Source organism: Squalius cephalus (assembly GCF_949319135.1).
Source record: "Squalius cephalus genome assembly, chromosome: 7".
In the NCBI taxonomy this organism is placed as follows: Eukaryota; Metazoa; Chordata; class Actinopteri; order Cypriniformes; family Leuciscidae; genus Squalius; species Squalius cephalus.
The window spans coordinates 17,849,408-17,869,804 of record NC_137128.1 but is presented as its reverse complement, the minus strand read 5'-3'; the positions used below and the strand labels follow the sequence as shown (position 1 = coordinate 17,869,804).

At 41.4% G+C, this 20,397-nt stretch overlaps 1 protein-coding gene across 1 annotated transcript in view; it reads right to left on the bottom strand.

The window, feature by feature from the left end:
- The window catches only part of st6galnac3 (ST6 (alpha-N-acetyl-neuraminyl-2,3-beta-galactosyl-1,3)-N-acetylgalactosaminide alpha-2,6-sialyltransferase 3), an 87,588-nt gene that overhangs the window by 49,248 nt on the left and 17,943 nt on the right, over positions 1-20,397 (bottom strand). Inside the window, exon 2 of the mRNA XM_079876051.1 lies at positions 6,484-6,678. Coding sequence (XP_079732177.1) covers positions 6,484-6,678 — 195 coding nt within the window. The remainder of the gene's footprint in view (positions 1-6,483; positions 6,679-20,397) is intronic.

Below are 20,397 nucleotides of genomic sequence, written 5' to 3'. Positions count from 1 at the left end.
GGTAGCTAGAAAAAATAGAGTTCTAAATCTAGTGAAAAAAGGAGCATTTTGCTAAATATATGCACTTTATTACATATGTATTACTTCTTAACTTGTTGTCTTCATTAATGTATGTTTGAATAATTATGTCATAAAAACCTGTTTTTATTGCAGACACCATTTATTTCAACAATGCTTTGAAGTAGAAACATCATTATTTAATTAAAAAGTTGATGTGAAACTACATACAATTCAAATTCCATTTTAATTTGACTGTTGATTAGTAAATTAATTTGATTATCATTAACGGTTTTCAGCATCACTAGTAATTTTAACTCTTTCCCTGCCAGCGTTTTAAAGTTGCCAGCCATCACCAGCAATATGTCCCCCTGAATATTTTGTTGTATGAATATGTAAACAGTAAATATATACTGTTGAATTTTTGGTGATCATGTTAGCATATTTGTGTGTAAGAAACTTCTATCCGCCCCCTACCGTATAGCAGTGAAAACATGGATTGCTTTCAATGGTAAATGGTCAATGGTGGGAAAAGAGTTAAAGTTAAAACAAACCTAAATGATGATGTTCAAAGAGTAAAATCAAAAATCCTAAAGAGTATTAAAGGGACAGTTCGCCCAAAAATAAAGATTTAGCAACCCCATGAGGGTGAGAAAATTGTGACAATTTTGATATCCCTTTAGAACTATAGGAATTTAAACAATAGCTAAATATCATCTTAAAAAATGTGCTCTGCTCCAGTTGATGTCAGAAAGTCCATTTTAACTTAAGCCAAGAAATGTTTAATAAGCCAACAGACAGACATAGTCTGTCAGACACAGTCATGATCAAAGTTTAATGTACAGTAGCAAATAATTAAAAGAGAAATATAAAAAGAAACTATTGGCACATCAAACACGGGGGAAATTGAAATACCTCCTCAAACGGTCTGCTCCAATAAGTATTAAAACAGACACATTTTTCACATTTCATAAAGCTTTGAAATTGTGAAGTGGAAAGGTTTGAAAAATTTAAATGCAGAATGAATGAAATCCTGTTTTTTTTTTTGCCAATATCCAGAATATGTTATCGCCGAATTATTACAGGAAGTAGAAAGTATAACATTAAATAATAAAAGTGGAATTTGAGTTGAGGGTTGCACACTTAATATGAAATTCTATCCTAGTGCGAGACGAATACTACAGCAGAAGCCTTGATTTCAATGAATAATGATAGGAGTGCTGGAACAAACTTACCCACCCAATCTATTTCACTGTATGGCAGAAGTTCAGAGCAAAGTATTGACAAGAACATCAGCAGGAAGATGAGAGGCATTCATCTCGCTTTGAGCTGACAGACAGACACTGATCTGACAGGTAAGCTTGCTCCACTGTGAATGTGAGATGCTCGACTACAACGCCCACACTCCATCATTTCAGACCAAAACATACAGCCGGTTTCTAAGTTTAATTTATGAGTACCAAAAAATGAAAAAAATCATAAGGATGCAAGAATTATAGCAAAGCAACGTGTTGGTGAAGGAATGCCCTGAATATGTATTTTTGATGTGTCTGTTGGGGTGCCAGTTTTGCAAATGTAAAAAAAAGGGGGGCTAGAGTAGTACAAAAAGTACTATAGTACTAAAAGAACAAAAGATCAAGAAATATTTAGCTTCACTATCTCTCTCTCTCTCTCTCTCTCTCTCTCTCTCTATATATATATATATATATATATATATATATACACATACATACAGTATCTCACAAAAGTGAGTACACCCCTCACATTTCAGCAACCATTTTAATATATCTTCTCAAGGGACAATACTACAGAAATGAAACTTGTATAGATTTTAGAGTAGTCAATGTACTGCTTGCATAGCAGTATAATTAACTGTCCTCTGAAAATAACTCAACATACAGCCATTATTGTCAAAATAGCTGGCAACAAAAGTGAGTACACCTTAAGTGATAATAGCTGTACGTCGTTTAACCATGCAAAGCCACATGTTTTATTCATCATGTTCATGTTTTTGTCTGCTTGACAGGACCATACAAATGTGTGTATCTTGTATTAGAGCAGTTAAATTTGTGCTTTGAGTACAATTATCTCATACTGGCCACTGAATGTTCAACATGGCACCTCATGGCAAAGAACTCTCTAAGGATTTGAGAATAAGAATTGTTGCTCTCCACAAAGATGGCCTAGGCTATAAGAAGATTGGTAACACCCTGAAACTGAGTTACAGTACAGGCCAGGGTCATACAGAGGTTTCCCAAGACGGGTTCCACTTGGAACAGGCCTCGCAAGGGTCACTCAAAGTTGAGTCCTCGTGCTGTGCGTCAGGGGCAGAAGCTGGCTTCAAAAAACAGACGCATGAGCGCTGCCAGCATTGCTTTAGAGGTTGCAGAAGCGGAAGGTCAGCTTGTCAGTGCTCAGACCATACACCACACACTGCAACAAGTCGGTTTGCATGGCCATCGTCCCTCTTCTGAAGCAGGCTCACAAGAAAGCCCGCACAGTTTGCTGAAAGCACCCTGTCCAAGAGCATGAATTACTGGAACCATGTCCTGTGGCCTGATGAGACTAAGATAAACTTAGTTATCAGATGGTTATGACTAAGCTCAGATGGTGTCCAGCATGTGTGGCGATGCCCTGGTGAGGAGTACCAAGAAAATTGTGTCTTGCCTTCAGTCGAGCATGGTGGTGGCAGCATCATGGTCTGGGGCTGCATGAGTGCTGCTGGTACTGGGGAGCTGCGCTTCATTGAGGGAAACATGGATTCCAACATGTACTGTGACATTCTGAAGCAGAACATGATGCCCTCCTTTCAGAAACTGGGCCGAACGGCATGACAACGACCCCAAACACACCGCCAAGATGACGACTGCCTTGCTGAGGAAAGTGAAGGTGATGGAGTGGCCAAGTATGTCTCCAGACCTGAACCCTACTGAGCACCTGTGGTGATCCTCAAGCAGAAGGTGGAGAACCGCCATGTGTGTCTAACATCCAGCAGCTCCGTGATGTCATTATGGAGGAGTGGAAGAGGATCCCAGTAACAACCTGTGCAGCTCTGGTGAACTCCAGGCCTGAGGATTAAGGCAGTGCTAGATAATGGTCACACTTTGGACACAGTTTTGACATGTTCACTTAGTGTGTACTCACTTTTGTTGCCAGTTATTTTGACAATAATGGCTGTGTATTGAGTTATTTTCAGAGGACAGTTAATATATACTGCTAAACAAGCAGCACATTGACTACTCTAAAATATATCCAAGGTTCATTTCTATAGTACTGCCCTCGAGATTCTAAAATGGTTGCTGAAATGTGAGGGGTATACTCACTTTTGTGAGATACTATATATATATTAGATGGTTTTCATGTTGCAATAATTGCTGAAGCTATACGGTTTTATCATGATCAGTGTTGGGGAAAGTTACTTTGAAAAGTAATGCAGTATAAAATTGCATTGCTCCCTAAAAAAGTAACTAATTGTATTAGTTACTTTTTATGAAAAGTAATGCATTACGTAACTTTTGTGTTACTTTTTCTCACCTGGGCTGGGCTTGCTTGTTTGTTTTTTGGCAAATGTAAAGATCCTTTCGCACCAAAAATTAAATGAATAAGCCTCAGGCTGAAGGAAATCCAAATTAATTTACAAACCTCTGTGCTGCCATTCTGGATAGAAGAAGAATGGGATGTTTTTAATTAAAATCTAAAGTCATTTTTGCTATTAGTATGGTTGAATTGGATCATTGAAGGTCAGCAGCAACGACATTGGTTAAAGGGATATTTCATCCACAAATGAAAACTCTGGCATCACTTACTCATCCTCAAGTTGTTACAAACCTAAATTAGTTTTTTTTCTTCTGTTAAACACAAAAGATGATATTTTAAAGAATGTTGGTAACCAAACTGTTGACGGTAGCCACTGACTTCCATAGTAGGAAATAAAATACTATGGAAGTCAATAGGGTCCATCAACTGTTTGATACCTGAAAAAAAGTAATCTGATTACTTAACAATAGGTAACACTTTACAATAAGGTCTCATTAGTTAATGTTAGTTATTACACGGCTCTGTGGAATACTTGATTCTGATTGGTCAATCGCGCCATCCAGTGGTATGTTATTCCCAGATAACAACTGCTAAAAACAGATAACACAGGCTCATCCAGGTTACTGAAGTCAGCCGTGCTATACGCTTGCTAGGAATGGTTTTCTTCGTGAAAGTTTTGCATTTGGTGAGCAAATAAAATATTTAAACTCAGTCAAATCAATATTTTGTGTACAGTTATTTAATTATGCCATCCAGTATCGAGGACTCACTCTCTCTTGTTTTATACAAAAGCAGCTGCTGACATTTTGTGACTATTGTTTTGTACACTGTTGGATTATAAAATACAAACAGGTACGATTTTAAAACAGTTTAATCTGAAATCAATATCTCTTATCTCCATAATTATTTATGTGGCGAAATGCTGTGTAATAAGTGCTATGACTGTATACCATATCACTTAAATGTCCGTCTAGTTTGAACTTGCCACAATAGCAACTGCTCTCTCAGCTTTGCTTTTAAAGACCTAATAAAATATTTCAACTCAGATCAATATTTCGTCTCCAATTATTTACTTAAGTGGCAAGTAAGCCTGCAGGTAAGCCTCCGCTTTGCGTAGGGGTCCTCTTCATCCTGTCGATGGTTTATTCTGAGAGAACAATCAACTGGATGTACATTATCCCTTACTTAATGCATTAAGCATTTGGTGCTGTGATAAACACCATTGTCAATGTCTGTTTAAAACATTGAAATACTGTTCAGAAACAGAAAGTAGCACAGATGCTTTGTTTACGGGGTTGCCGGGGTAACGGCTCCATTTCTGCTGTTCTATCAGCGCCATCTGCTGTCAGAGAGGGAATGTGCATTTCTCCTTCACTCGTTCCGCTATGCGCTTCTCATCCGTGTTGGGCTTGTTTACATCAGATTGCAGATGCCTCTTTGGCGCAGCATACACACTGTGTTGTACATTTTAACCGGTTGATGGAAAAGTATTCTTAAAATGCATTCTAAAAATCAGAATAATTCATAATAAATAATTATTCACTGTATTTTGAAGTGCCCACGATAATGCAGTGCATGTTCATTACCGTAATATAGTATTAACGTATATCGACACATCTAATACACATATGCACATGCAAACACATTATAAAACACACATTATTACACACACAAAAAGACAGGCAGAGCGAATTGTTCACTACACCAGTAACAATAAAAAAAAGCTGTTGTGACCCTTTAAAAACTATCAACATTCAGAAGTGTTCAAGATAATTATTTCAATGAGGAGTTCTTTTCAAGAGAAAAGTTAGTTTTATTTAGAGCAGTCAAGGATTAAAAAAAAACAAACATTTTATAATAAAGCCCATTTCACTAAGATTTGATTCACTGAAGCGTTTCAAAATTGCCTTGTAGCAATCTGTGGTGAAATCACTGGTGTCTGTGAAATTAGAGCGGTGTAGATTTCAAGCAGCTTTAGTTATTAATATTATTTTCATTCTGGTTTTCTATGGTCTAAAATAAACAGTTTTTTTTTGGTGTGGAGAGTTTTGTGACTTGTGAAAGAGCTCAATTAGTTGGAGGTTAGAGAGGCTGCTCAGCAACTAAAAGATCTTTCATTCAGGCATGACTATTATAGCACCACTTTGTAACCTTGACAGAAGTATTCAAACACAGCATTAGCATTAGGACCTTCTCTGCCCCTGTTTTTTGTGCATAAAGCAGCACAAAAGCACAAACAACTAAATAATTCCAACCCTCCTGATGCATTTCATCTATACTAAATTGCTTTCAAAAAGCTGGATGCTTTTAAGAGACCAGACTGGAACAATAAATTCAAATTATAAACTTGTCCTCTAATTTCTTTAGTATTTTTCTACTTTTGTAAGTAGGAGAACAAGTCTGCCTCTCAGCGCTAATTGTGCCAATAAATCACCTGAGCAGTTGAAACTACATGAACTTGCCAGTTATGAGTCAAAGCCTCATATGTGCGAGGGGAAAACTCTTCAATGACATTGAATATGGGACAGAGGACTTGGCAAAACTTCACCGCTGCAGATTCTTTCAACATCCACAGATCCTTGAAAACATCTTGAGGCAAAATAGACTATTGTTAACATCCTAATAAATATTCATGCTAGTACTAGAATTCAGTCTTTACAACAAACTCATTAGCACTAAAAAACATATTTTTGTAAACCTTTTAAGTGGAAAAAGGCTTTAAGAGTATTTTAATAATCACCTATGAAAACTCTCAGCATGAGTAACTCATAACCTGCTAGTAATTTATTAATAATTGTTTAATAATTGGTGAAATAAGTGAAATGTACAGTATTTTTATGCAGCTTTGACTGCAAGACAAGCCAGTTTGTACCATTTGAAATATAATGCAGCTCAAAAGTGTAAAGCAAGGACAAATCACTAAATATTTTAAGTGTGCTCTAGTCTCACCTCCTGGTTGGGGACGCTGAGGTAGCCGCGGTGGGGTTTGAAGGCTTTATGCGGTGGCCGTGAGAACATCCAGTTTCTACTGAAGCTTTGGCCGAAAACAGGCTGCAGCAGGAAGTAGGGTTTCTCTGAGTAATTAATCACCACCAAAAACAGAGACACCACCACAATCAGACTGGTCACTATCACTGACTTCTTCTGTGAGGAGGGAAAGAAGAACAGAAAACACGATCATTTACAGTAGGTTTTCTGATTCATGGGCAAAATGAAGCAATGAAACATACAGGCAAATTAGTCTTGTTTAAGAATTCAATTAAATAGAATTCAAGAATTCAAATAAAATATATTATTAGCTGTTTTCATTTCTACTCACTTCATTGAAGGTAATAAAGCACCTTTTTTTTTCAAAGTAATAAACATCAAATAAACATCAGAATTCTTAAGTGGTATCGTGCCATTCTGCTTTAAACATGCTGTGGTGCAACCTCTTCTAAAAATGGATCCGACAGAGCTAAATAATTATCGGCCGATCTAAAAACTGTCCTTTTTTTTTTATCAAAAACCCTAAAAAAGGTTGATTATCATCTTTTTTTTAATGGAAATGGGATTTTTGATAAACTGCAATCTGGGTTCAGAGCACATCACAGCACAGAGTCAGCCCCTCTTGAGGTGTGTCACAACCTGTTGCTGGTTGATGAATTAGGAAAGTGTGCAGTTCTACTTCTTTTTGATCTTACTGATGCATTTGACACCATAGCTCATGCAATTTTGCTGGTAAATTCATGACAATGGGCAGGAATTTAAGGAACTTCTTGATTTGTTTCCCTCCTATTTTAATGTAATAACTTTCTCTGTAGAATTGGGAAATGGTTTCCTATTTCCCTGAATCTATTACTTGAGGTGTTCCACAAGGCTATATGTTGGGCCCAGTTTATTTTCTTTATATATGCTTCCATTGGCTCACGTTTGTCCAAAACACAATAAATCCTATCATCTTTAGGCTGATGATATTCATCTTTATCTCCCTCTAAATATATTATATACATACAGTGCTATGCATAAGTTTAGACACCCATACTAAAGTTGACTAAAAAGAGGAATAAAAAATCATCTTTTGGAAACTGAACTTAATGCCTTAATTTAAAAGATTAGGAAAAATCCAACCTTTAAGGACACCAATTTTCTTTGTGAATGAATAATGTATCGTAAATAAATAAATGTTCTTCCTTAAAATACAGGGTGCATAAGTTTGGACACCCCTATGTTAAATTCCCATAGAGGCAGGCAGATTTTTATTTTTAAGTATTTTTTAAATTTTTTTTTTTAGGATACTATGCATCCTGATAAAGTTCCCTTGGCCTTTGGAATTAAAATAGCCCCACATCATCACATAGCCTTCACCATACCTAGAGATTGGCATGGTTTTATTTCAGTTAGCCTAATAGCTAGTTTGATTTGCATTGAGAGATGATCTTATGGAAAGTACCCCATGCCAATCTCTAGGTATGGTGAAGGCTATGTGATGATGTGGGGCTATTTTAATTGTGTGGGTGTATGCACCCTGTATTTTAAGGAAGAACATTTATTTATTTACGATACATTATTCATTCACAAAGAAAATTGGTGTCCTTAAAGGTTGGATTTTTCCTAATTTTTTAAATTAAGGCATTAAGTTCAGTTTCCAAAAGATGATTTTTTATTCCTCTTTTTAGTCAACTTTAGCATGGGTGTCTAAACTTATGCATAGCACTGTATGTTAATGTTTTAATGAAATTAAAAAAATGGATGGCAACAAAGCTTTTGAGATGAAATGTTGGTTGGTATATGATGGGATATATTTTTCACAAATTAAAGACAAATAATGATAGGGTTGAAAGGTGCAATGTATAGTCAATGTTTAACTTTTTAATTAGGGAGGAAGCCATGAGGTAAAATATTATGTTGTTGGTCATACAAATTAAATACTGTATCAATTCACATCAGATTATTCTAATAAAAATATAAAGTTGTATTATATTAACTGTTGAATATATCATCGAAAAGTTCAATACCCTAGAGGTGAGAAAGAATGTATTTAAAACAACCTATTTATTATGCACATTTATTTATATGTTAGATAATACTTTATACAACCATACAGCGAAACAAGTGAAATGATAATAATCCAAATCAATAATATCTTAATAGAACAAAGCTCTTATTTCTCAGTGCATGTCCTAATGGTCTAAGCAGTGCAAAAATTCAACCCTTGCAAACAGAGGTCAGAAGTACTGCAGAAATCTGTCTGTATTCCTTAAAGAGGATTAAACTTGACAGAAACTAAAGCTCTTTTCTCTGTTTTGCACTCGACTGATCACAGAAGACAATTCAAGCCAATGAATTGTTCAGTTTTTGCCCATTAAAACGGAATATTCTCCTCCTTTACATTTATCTGATATGACACATTCTCCACAGAGTATTCAAAAGTCAGAAAGCTCTTAAAATTGGACTTTTTACATTCTCTGTTCTCTTTTCACAGTGAAAGATGGAGAACTTTCAAAGCTGTCTCTGCGTAATGATGTGCCCGCGGACATAATGCATATGGGAAGTGTTTAAAACTCTTGAGAAAAATTACTCAAAACATGCCTATCTCGATTAGACTCAATGCATACAGTTTCTTGACAAGTACTTGGAATATTATGGACATTCCTATGCTAGACATGACATATTATGTAATATAAACAGGGTTGAATCATTTCCCTTTGAAATAACACTGTCTAAACATCTTATACAATAAAAGTTTAGCAATTAAACTTTTTAAGAACCCTATGAAGTAAAAGCGAAATGACATTTGAACGTTTAATTAGCAACATTTTGAGGGCAAAAAAGGTCCATTGTCTATTGTCAATAGTGTAGCGATGTATGAAGCACAGCTCACAAGTCCATTTCAAACCAAAGTAGCCTGTCAATGTTGCAAATTTTCATGACCAACTGAACCCGATCACCAAGCAAAATCTGCATGGTGACATCTTTCATGGACAATTCCAGATACAGTGGATTCCTACTGAAATGACTTGGTTTTCCCAGAGAAAATTCACCAAAAAACACTAGATACGACTGCATCTTTAAATAGGATTAAAATTATTGAGTTATTGGTTTAAGTACTTATCTTTGCATCATGCCTCAAGCAACTCGTGTGTAAAGCAATGAAACGGATGTATCTCCATGCAATAGGGACATATAAAAGTAAAAAGCCCCTTCTTTCACTGCTAAGGTGTGGATGTCTATGTTCTTTGATGTAGTTTGATGGCCCTGAAATTTGCCATCTAGAATAGAATCGTGTCTGGAATAATAAGGTGGCTGTCAGCAAATCTTTCTGAGCCAGTGGGGCTCAAATCTGACACATCAAACATCTCAGGGAGGGTGTTTGGGTTTGCACTTCACAGGAAGACATCAAACATGAAGAGTTGATTTCTAAAAATGACCATTTAAAGCTCAGACTAAAAAAAATGGCATTGCATAGATTGCTTGAATGTTACATCATTATCAATGGTCTCACATTCACGTCGTGTCATTGAGATGAACAGTAAAGATTCAAAGGAAAGGATGCACCTTGGATAGAATCTAAATATTTGTGTATATTTATTTCTCACTAAAGTGTTTTGAAAAAGAACACCATTTTAAAACCCTTTCCAATATCCCTGTTTAATGCACCTTGCATAGAACTAGATTTTTGCATTTGTATATACTTGATTTGATTTGGTTTGGTTTAGACAATCTTCCAAGCATCCAAGTTATAGAGCAAAACCGATGTACCCCCTAAAGCACTTCAATACTCAACCAACAGAGAGAGAAAGGAGATGAAAAAAAAACATTTGCTTGACCACTCATCTCATCTGTTCTCATGGCAAGGGGGAATAAACGGAAAATATCCCTCCACCTTGATTTGAATCTGTGGCCACAAATCTTGGCAAAGTGATGTGTCAGATTCGGAAAAAGGCTTATGGGAGAAGGGAGTAAGTCGAAGAACTTCCATCAGTAACAGCATATGACTCATCTCATCGTTGTACTATCCATCAGGATAATCATTGCACAGGCCTTGTGTTCTGCACAATCTCACCCATTTCGGTGGAGAGGAATTATTCAAAAGCAGGAACAAACAAAGAGATAAGAGAGAGAGAGAGAGAGAGAGAGAGAGATGAGAGAGAGAGGAGGGATAACAGCGCCATCATAGGACTATTATTATACTCAAAATAAAAGGGATCAATATGATCAAATTATGGACAACTGAGTGATCATTAATAGAAAAAATCCTGAATGCTTTTATGCTACCATTAGTGAGCTATTACAGACATTAGTTATACAAGAGGAGAAGAATATAGGGAATTTCTGTATTATAAATTTTTAAGGCCAGACAAGTAGTTTATTGAGGGTTGATTTGTAAAGAAGGACTACACGTCTGTGCACATATATATTCAAACGCGCACCTTTGGACTGAACACGTAATGCGCATGTGCGCGACATCTGTGTTTCGCGGGTTTGCGTGTTTGAGGTTTGCGCAGAGATAACTGATAATCGTTTGCACCTTGAACTTTTTTACATTTTTCTTTGGGGTAGCTATGGCATTCTGGGTTTATACTAGGGCATTCATACATGGTTACTAATTACTAAAAAAAAATTGAGGGCTTGCAATGTGGTTACAAGGTTATTCTGAGTGACTGCTGTGGTGTTTTGAGTGTTTTATCACATTGCTATATGACTGCTAAAGTGTTGTGGGCGATTAGTGAGTAGTTATGCAGTTGTTAAGGTGCTCTGAGTGGTTGCTATGCCGTTATTAAGGTGTTGTGGGTGGTTGCTATGGTGTTGCTATGCAGCTGTTAAGGGGTTCTGGGTGATTTTTAGGATATTGGTATGCAGTTCTTAAGGTGTTATATGCACATTGCAATGTGGTTGTTAGGTGTACTGGGCTGTGGCTGTTTAGTGTAGTTTCTTAGCACATTGCTTGTGGTTCCTAAGGTGTTCTGAGTGGTTGCTATGGCATTGCTATGCAATTGTAAAGTGTTTTGCATAATTCTTTAGCACGATGCTTGTGGTTGCTAAGCTGTTCTGAGTGGTTGCTGTGGTGTTGATATGCAGTTATTAAGGTGTTATATGCACATTGCAATATGGTTGTTAGGTGTACTGGGCTGTTGTTTTGCGTAGTTTCTTAGCACATTGCTTGTGGTTGTTAGGATATTATGAGTGGTTGCTATGGCATTGCTATGCAGTTGTTAAGGGGTTCTGGGTGTTTTTTAGGATATTGGTATGCAGTTCTTAAGGCACTTTGAGAGGCTGCTATGATGTTTGTTTTTGTCGTTGTTGTTGTTGTTTTGTAGTTTTTTTGTAGTTGTTAAGGTGTTCTAAGTAGTTGCCAGATTGTTTTCATGCAGTTTCTATGCAGTTCTATTGCTATGTGGTTGCAACGTGTATTAAGCTGTTGCAGTGGTATTGCTATACAGCTGTTAACGTCTGCTAGGTTGTTGCAAGGACATTGCTATGCAGTTGCTAAGATTTACTGTGAGGTTTGTAGTTGTAAAGTTGTTCTAAGTGTTTGCTAGTGCCATTGCTATGCATTTGCTAAGGTCTTTTGGTTGGTTGCTAGTGTGTTGCTGTGTGACTGATAAGGTATTCTGTGTGAATTTTTAGTTACTAGAGCAACTGAATAACATTCACATATTTCAACAAATTTGTAGCTATGAGGTTGCTATGTAATTCTGGGTTACTGATAGGGCACATTAGGGATGGGCATTATTTTGTTTTCAGCCAGTGACCTTTTTATTCTGACAGTGTATGATTTATATTAAAATTAATTACAGAATAGAACATCAGTATGAACTTTTAACATTCAATTTAAAACAATGTAATTGCACAAACTTTGTAGGCTACAATTTGTTTATTGTGAAATAGCTCAAACATATGTTTTTCTGTCTTCTGTTAAGCATTGTTCTGGGAAACACAGCCCTGTTTGAATGCATTGTCGGCAGTGTGTCAACGCTCTCTGTGATTGATTGGTTCTGACTTGCAGCATTTGCGTGTGTTCAGTTCAGATGAGCAGGGAAGTGGTTTTACTACACAATTATTCACTAACATAGGTTATTCATCCAATTCAATGCATATTGTACGCATTCGATTACTTGTCAAATAAACAAAATCACTGGTAAAAAAAAAAAACACACTGAAGTAGCCTATCAATATTTTTATTTGAGTCTCAATACTTTCGATAGGCAGTATCGATATATCGATACTTTGTATCGATACGCCCATCCCTATAAGGCATTGCTAGTTGTTTGCTAGGGTGCTCTGGACGGTTTCTAAGTGGTTAGTTGCTTAAGTCAAAAAAGCACATACCCCATCCCCATTCACTCTTATTAATAACCAAATTATTCAAATGAATGATTCAATGACTCACTCATAAATACTTCACTTGTTTCAATACTGGATAAATCAGCATTTTTAAACAAATCTCTTGAATGAATGATTCAATGACAAATGTATTCTTTTAACACTTGTCGCCACCTAATTGTGTAACAATGTAGTCAATACCATTGTTATTTGAAGCTCCACGATAAAAGGCGATTTGCTCCATCTTGATCGTTTCCGTAGATATCAGGGATTATATCCTTGTATATATACATGACAACAGCTTTCTCTGGATCAGCAGTAGCGCCAACTCAGATTTGAATGTTCCGGTGTGATTTTGTCAAAGGTTTCATAGACACAGGCGAATCGAGACCGCCATCTTTTAACGATTAATCGTGCAGCTTTAGTGTGAATGTGTAAATTTACATGAAATGTTGACCTATAGAAGTATAAATACACCCAGAAAGAAATAATTCCTTATTTCGAGGTATATCCAATCACCCAAGTATGTAGAGACACCATAAAATTCAAGGTTCCTCTACAGGGCTGGACTCTCGGTTGGATATATTCTGTTTCTTTTTATGAAGAGTCTTTACGACTGGGTCTGACAGGGAGTTTTACAGTGCTGGAGATTGCAGCTGACACTGTGGCTAACAAAGCTTTCTCTGTGGAACATCTCTCTGCTGAGGGCTATTTCTAGAGCCACGACCAGACTCATTTCACCTAGTATTGATCTTCGTTCACAGACCGAGCACTAGGCGGCACAGCAATCCCATACACTGACTAGAATCATCCTGTCAGCCTAGTAAGTATGTGTGAGTAGGAGAGAGAGAGAGAGAGAGAGAGAGAGAGAGAGAGAGAGAGAGAGAGAGAGAGAGAAATTGGATTCCTCCCAGATATACGGTGGGAAATTAAACACATCTGGAGGAGCAAAAACATGGACGGCATGCTGAGGTGCATGCTAATAATGCATGAGAGGAATTCTGACGGGTGCATTTATATTTCTTTTATCATGTGTTTGAGAAATAGTGAAATATTTATGTACGACAAGTCCAAATCTTTCTAATAAAGCCGCTATAATGAGAATGAAAGGTGAACTTCAAACACAATTGTTAGAGATGTGAGGAAAATGTGACGAAACAATGTACTGCCATAAGCACATAACTGATCAAATTAAAAGCACTGGCTCTAAAGCAGTGGTTTATTAATAATTAATTAGGTATATTTATTACTTTGCTTAGGTTCTACACTTTTACAGCTTTGCTCTGCTCATAATTAATAAAAAGTCTAAGCCTGTTGGATGATTTTTGAAGTTTTTTATATTATTGTCAGTTGCCATATTTATTCATTACTTTTCTTTTAATGTATTCATGGAATACATCTGACTAACAGTTGATTTTAAATTAAATTAGCTGCTCGAGTAGGTTCATGGTTTAGCTTTCACAAAGAAAGAGCACAAGCTTTACACAGAATCTATTTCCAGAGCTCTTCACAGTGATAGCAAGAAATGCGATAGCAAGCATGGAAATTACATTTTCAATGCAAAGATGTTTACCCGGCAAACTGTTTCCACACCCATAGCAGAGTGAGCCATTGAAGTCCAATTTCAATTAATAATAGATTCTCAAAATATTTAGTGAGTGTTTTTGAACTATCCTCTCCTCCAGTCCCCAGCTAGTTCTCAAGAATCATTACTAGCCCTCAAAGGAAATGAGACGGCACAACTCGCAAACAAAAACTCGTCTTCTAATGAAGTGGATTTAATCACGTGATTGCATTACAGAGATTGATCGAATACACACTCTCATTTCATTACATACAAACCCATTAGATTTGCTTTCTTCTGGACCACAAAATGAGATGTTAGGGAGGATGTTCACCCTGCTTTTTTATGCAATGAAAGTGAATATTAAGACTTTGAATACAGCGCACTAGAACAACTAAAGTAGGTCTTTAGCCCCACCATTACTAACAGGCATCTGCTTTTTACTGTGTCTGTTTTGCCTATATGTTGGACAACAATAGATGTCAGAAATAGTAGCCTACACGTACAGTAGGACATTGCCGATATTTGCAATGGAAAATTGTCACAGTTTAGCCCACATAGACTGCTGTTGTGTTAACTGTGTGAAGAGATTTTAAAAAGTGACCTAAGTATTGAGAAATCTGCCCTGAAATACAGTTCTAAAGCTGCGTACAGTGCAGTAAATGCCCGAGTGCTGTACTGAAAGTGATCAGCAGAGGGAACCCTGCTCTGTCTGTATGTCATGCTTTGCTAACCAGAGATCACAAGCAGTGTTCAGTTTTTATTCCATCTGAGACAAAAGAGGAGAATATCTATGCCTACTTTTGCTATTTAAGTTAAGTTTGTCATTTTTAGTAAAAGAGTCATGTGGAGCTGAATAAAGTAGAATGCTGAAAATTATTGCAAGATTGTGTTAAAGGACCTCAACTTAGGCGTTTACTTTCACAGAGCACACAATTAAAAACTTAACCGTACAAAAACTTAACTTTTCACATTACAAATAATTGCAAAGAAACAGCAACATATTGAATCAAACATGAAATGTTTAAAGTAGTGAAATAGTTTTTTCTTGTAAAACATACTTAACATGTAGCATGTTTGTTTGTCTGTCTTCCTTGACATCTGACATAGTTTCTAGTTTGTTCCTTTTATTGTTGTTTTCATTTGTCATTCAGTTCAGTTGGTGTTAATTAATCATCTCATTAGTTCCCTTTGTTTGGTCAATGCATTTATACCCTGAGTTCTCCCTTATTCTCTGTCCGTCCTCGCTTCCACTTGAGTTTAGTTGTTTTCTCATTGTTCTCTGAGTAAAAGCCTTGCGATTCCTTATTGCAACTAACACGAGACAGAAAGATGGATCAAACTGTAAAATGGACTTAATAGACAGGAGAAGAATTCCCTCGAGACTCACACCCATGCGTTTCTCGATCGGACGTGCCTTACCACCAACCCTGACCAATTGCTGAGTGTCTTCTACCATTCAAGCCTCAACGCGAAGACAAAGGCACGCCTGCATGGTGTGTATTTCCTTGAGTATGTGGAGTGGGTGCTTGTGAAGAGCGGTTTGGCATACACCATCAGCCCCGCTGAAGATTACATCATCACCAGCCCCACTCCAGCCCCGCCAGAGACCAGCCATCCACCACAAGCGTGTGAAACTATAGAGATGTTGCATGAGCCCATCGCAGACCAGGGAGACTGGCCTGCGATGATTGAGGATCCGAGACCACGGAGAGGACGGGTGGAGACATTGCCCCGGAGCCTGAGCCCCTCGAAGTGTTTGACCAGGTGCGCGAGCCGGCAACACCGTGGATCATTGAGGGAGTATTAGTGGAGTTTGAAGGGATGTAAGGAAGCCCCGCTCAATACCCCGCCACGGTGGACGGGATGGATAAGACCTTTGGAAGCTATTTAAAGGATTTTATGGACTAGTTTGAGGAGGTAATCCCTGTGAATCCCCTATTTCCTATGGTCCTGCCTAGTCCTAATTTTCCTGATTCTCCAGCATTTCCAGTGTTTCATGATGCCCCAGAATGCCCGCCCAGCCTCCCTCTCCTGCCTCCTCTAACTGCCAGTTCTTCATCCCGTCTCCGCTGTTTCTCTCTAACCCCTCTGCATCTCCTAAACCATCTTGTGCGGATATGCCGCAGTGCTCCAGGTTACCAGCTACGCCTAGCCCAGAGGATCCCCTGGCTCCACCTCCAGCCTCTGAACCCATCACTCCACCTCGGCCTGTCAAAATATCAGCTCCACCTTGGCTCCTTCTTCACTCGGCTTCACCGGAAACCATCGCCCTTACAGCTCCACCGGGCTTACTTGTCCCTCCGGCTCCACCTTGGTCAGGCGTCGTCCTGCCTGCGCCTTCGGCTCCGTCTGGCTCTGCCTTCCCCCCGGCGTCGCCATCGTCATCTGTCCCACCGGCTGTGCCTCAGTCCTCTGGCTCCCTGGTTACTCCAGTACCATTGGTGTCGTGTGAGCTCTGTGGCTCATCAGCTCCGTCTGGGTCTCCATCAACAGTAGCTATATCTCCGACGGTCGTCCCAAGGGTTTCATCCATCAAGTCTCCACCATGGCTCCTCCCTCCCTGGATCACGACCTGGCTTCTCCTGCTCCTGGCTCCTCCCACCCTCCACTCCCCCATGGACTGAGTGGTTTGCCCTGGACTCTTTTAGTTTCTCTCCAGTTCCTCGCCCTCCTCAAGAGCCCCTGCCCTCCCAGCTCTGTTGGACTATTTACTGCGCGAGGATGCGCCTTTTTTGGACTGTAACGTTTGGACAAATGTATACTTTGTCTGTGTTCCTTGTCATGTGACCCAGTTTCTAGTTTGTTCCTTTGACTATTCAGTAGTCATTCAGTTCATCTGGTGGTAATTAATTATCTCATTAGTTCCCTTTGTTTGGTCAATGCATTCCTGAGTTCTCCCTAAGTCTCTGTCCGTCTTCGTTTCCACTTGAGTTGTTTTCTCATTGTTCTCCGAGTATTTATCATTAAAGCCTTTTCGTTTATTCTCCTTCCTCGTGTGATTCCTTCTTGCCAACACACGTGACAATACTCAAATTATCTTTGTTTTATTTAGAACTTCAAAAAGCTCTGTTATACCCTGCACTGAAAAAAACTTGAAACAACTACTAGCAAATTTAACTATTAATTACACAGAAAGAGCAAGTAACATATTGAAATGTTTAAATTTTGAAGCTTAAAGATTCAAATAGTATTTTCTTGTAAAACTTACTCCAATAAGTCTTATTTACGACTTCTAACCTTTTTTTATGCAATACCACAATATATATATATATATATATATATATATATATATATATATATATACAGACCCTTTCCAAAAAATTTGAATATCATGGAAAAGTTTATTTATTTCCATAATTCCATTCAAAACGTTAAACTTCCATAGATTATAGATTCAGGGCCCACAACTTAAACGATTTCAAGTATTTAGTTGTGTATGTGTACTAGGGATGCAACGGTACACGGTAAAATCCCGGACCGTTCGGTCAGCCCTGCACAGGACAATCTACCCTCGTGTCCCGTGGGACTTCGGTTTTGCCATTGAGTTCGTGCTGATCCTTTTAGTTTTTGCTTTAGGCGGCGTTCACATATCGCGCCTAAAAACGCGTAGAAAACGCTAGGCCGCGTTCTCCTTTTTCCAAAGCGCTAGGGTAGTCTCGCGTAGCCAGACCTTCAGACTGACGGCAGAAGGTCTGGACTCTATCGCAGCTTTTCTTGGCCAAGAGGACGTTTGACTGACAAATAACGCAACCAATCACAGTTCGTTTTGTTCCGCGTCATGTTTAGGGGCGTGCCAAGTTCCGGTGGTCCCGAGTCCGGTGGTCCCGAGTCCGGTGGTCCCAGTTCCGGTGGTCCGGAGACGGAGGAGGAAGAGAAAGGCCTCCTCAATGACCTGTCCGGCGGCTCCTAACCCGGAGGCCATCCCGGAGGTGACAGCCATCCCTGACGCGTCGCCCTGGTACCTTGCCCTGCCGGTCTCGCCTGAGCTGCTCGCTCTGCCAGCCCCGCCCAAGCTGCTCGCCCTACCGGCCCCGCCCGAGCTGCTCGCCCTGCCAGCCCCGCCCAAGCTGCTCGCTCTGCCAGCCCCGCCCGAGCTGCTCGCCCTGCCAGCCCCGCCCAAGCTGCTCGCTCTGCCAGCCCCGCCCGAGCTGCTCGCCCTGCCAGCCCCGCCCAAGCTGCTCGCCCTGCCGGCGCCACCCCAGCGACCTGGCACGTCTGCCGATCCAGAGCCTGTGTCTTCAGACAGGATGGCCTCCGCCGAGCCTGTTCACGTCACGCCAGCCGAGCCTGGGTCTTCGGACAAGAGGGCCGCCGCCGAGCCTGTTCACGTCACGCCTGCCGAGCCTGTGCTTTTGGAGAGGATGACCGCCGAATCTGTGGCTTCTGAGCCGGTGGTGTCTGTTCCTGAGCCGGTGGTGTCTGTTCCTGAGCCGGTGGTGTCTGTTCCAGTTCCTGAGCCGGTGGTGTCTGTTCCTGAGCCGGTGGTGTCTGTTCCAGTTCCTGAGCCGGTGGTGTCTGTTCCTGAGTCGGTGGTGTCTGTTCCTGAGCCGGTGGTGCCTGTTCCTGTGCCTTGGCCGCCCGAAGGGTCGTGGCCGCCCGAGGGGTCGTCTCCGCCCTGGCCGCCCGAGGGGTCGTCTCCGCCCTGGTCGCCCGATGGACTTCCAGTTCCTGAGCCGGTGGTGAGCCGGTGGTGTCTGTTCCTGAGTCGGTGGTGTCTGTTCCTGAGCCGGTAGTGCCTGTTCCTCCGCCCTGGCCGCCCGAGGGGTCGTCTCAGCCCTGGCCGCCTGATGGACTGTCTGCTCCGCCCTGGCCGCCCGAGGGACGGTCTCCGCCCTGGCTGCCCGAGAGAGAGTCTCTGTTCCTGTGCCTTGGCCGCCCGAAGGGTCGTGGCCGCCCGAGGGGTCGTCTCCGCCCTGGCCGCCCGATGGACTTCCAGTTCCTGAGCCGGTGGTGAGCCGGTGGTGTCTGTTCCAGTTCCTGAGCCGGTGGTGTCTGTTCCTGAGTCGGTGGTGTCTGTTCCTGAGCCGGTGGTGCCTGTTCCTGTGCCTTGGCCGCCCGAAGGGTCGTGGCCGCCCGAGGGGTCGTCTCCGCCCTGGTCGCCCGATGGACTTCCAGTTCCTGAGCCGGTGGTGTCTGTTCCTGAGTCGGTGGTGTCTGTTCCTGAGTCGGTGGTGTCTGTTCCTGAGCCGGTAGTGCCTGTTCCTGTGCCTTGGCCGCCCGAAGGGTCGTGGCCGCCCGAGGGGTCGTCTCCGCCCTGGCCGCCCGAGGGGTTGTCTCAGCCCTGGCCACCTGATGGACTGTCTGCTCCGCCCTGGCCGCCCGAGGGAAGGTCTCCGCCCTGGCTGCCCGAGGGAGAGTCTCTGTTCCTGTGCCTTGGCCGCCCGAAGGGTCGTGGCCACCCGTGGGGTCGTCTCCGCCCTGGCCGCCCGATGGACTTCCAGTTCCTGAGCCGGTGGTGAGTCGGTGGTGTCTGCTCCTGAGCCGGTGGTGCCTGTTCCTGTGCCTTGGCCGCCCGAAGGGTCGTGGCCGCCCGAGGGGTCGTCTCCGCCCTGGTCGCCCGATGGACTTCCAGTTCCTGAGCCGGTGGTGTCTGTTCCTGAGTCGGTGGTGTCTGTTCCTGAGCCGGTAGTGCCTGTTCCTGTGCCTTGGCCGCCCGAAGGGTCGTCTCCGCCCTGGCCGCCCAAGGGGTCGTCTCCGCCCTGGCCGCCCGATGGACTGTCTGCTCCGCCCTGGCCGCCCGAGGGAAGGTCTCCGCCCTGGCCGCCCGAGGGAAGGTCTCCGCCCTGGCCGCCAGATGAACTGTCGTCTCCACTCTGGCCGTCTGCACAGCCTGCTCCGTCCTGGCCTCCCGAACCCTGTAGGCCACTCTGGTGTCCCAAACATTTTGTTTCTCCCGTCCCGCTCCGGTCTGTCCCTCCCGTCCCGTCCCGCCCCGCCCTGGTCTGTCCCTCCCGTCCCGCCCCACCCTGTTCTGTCCCTTCCGGGTCTTA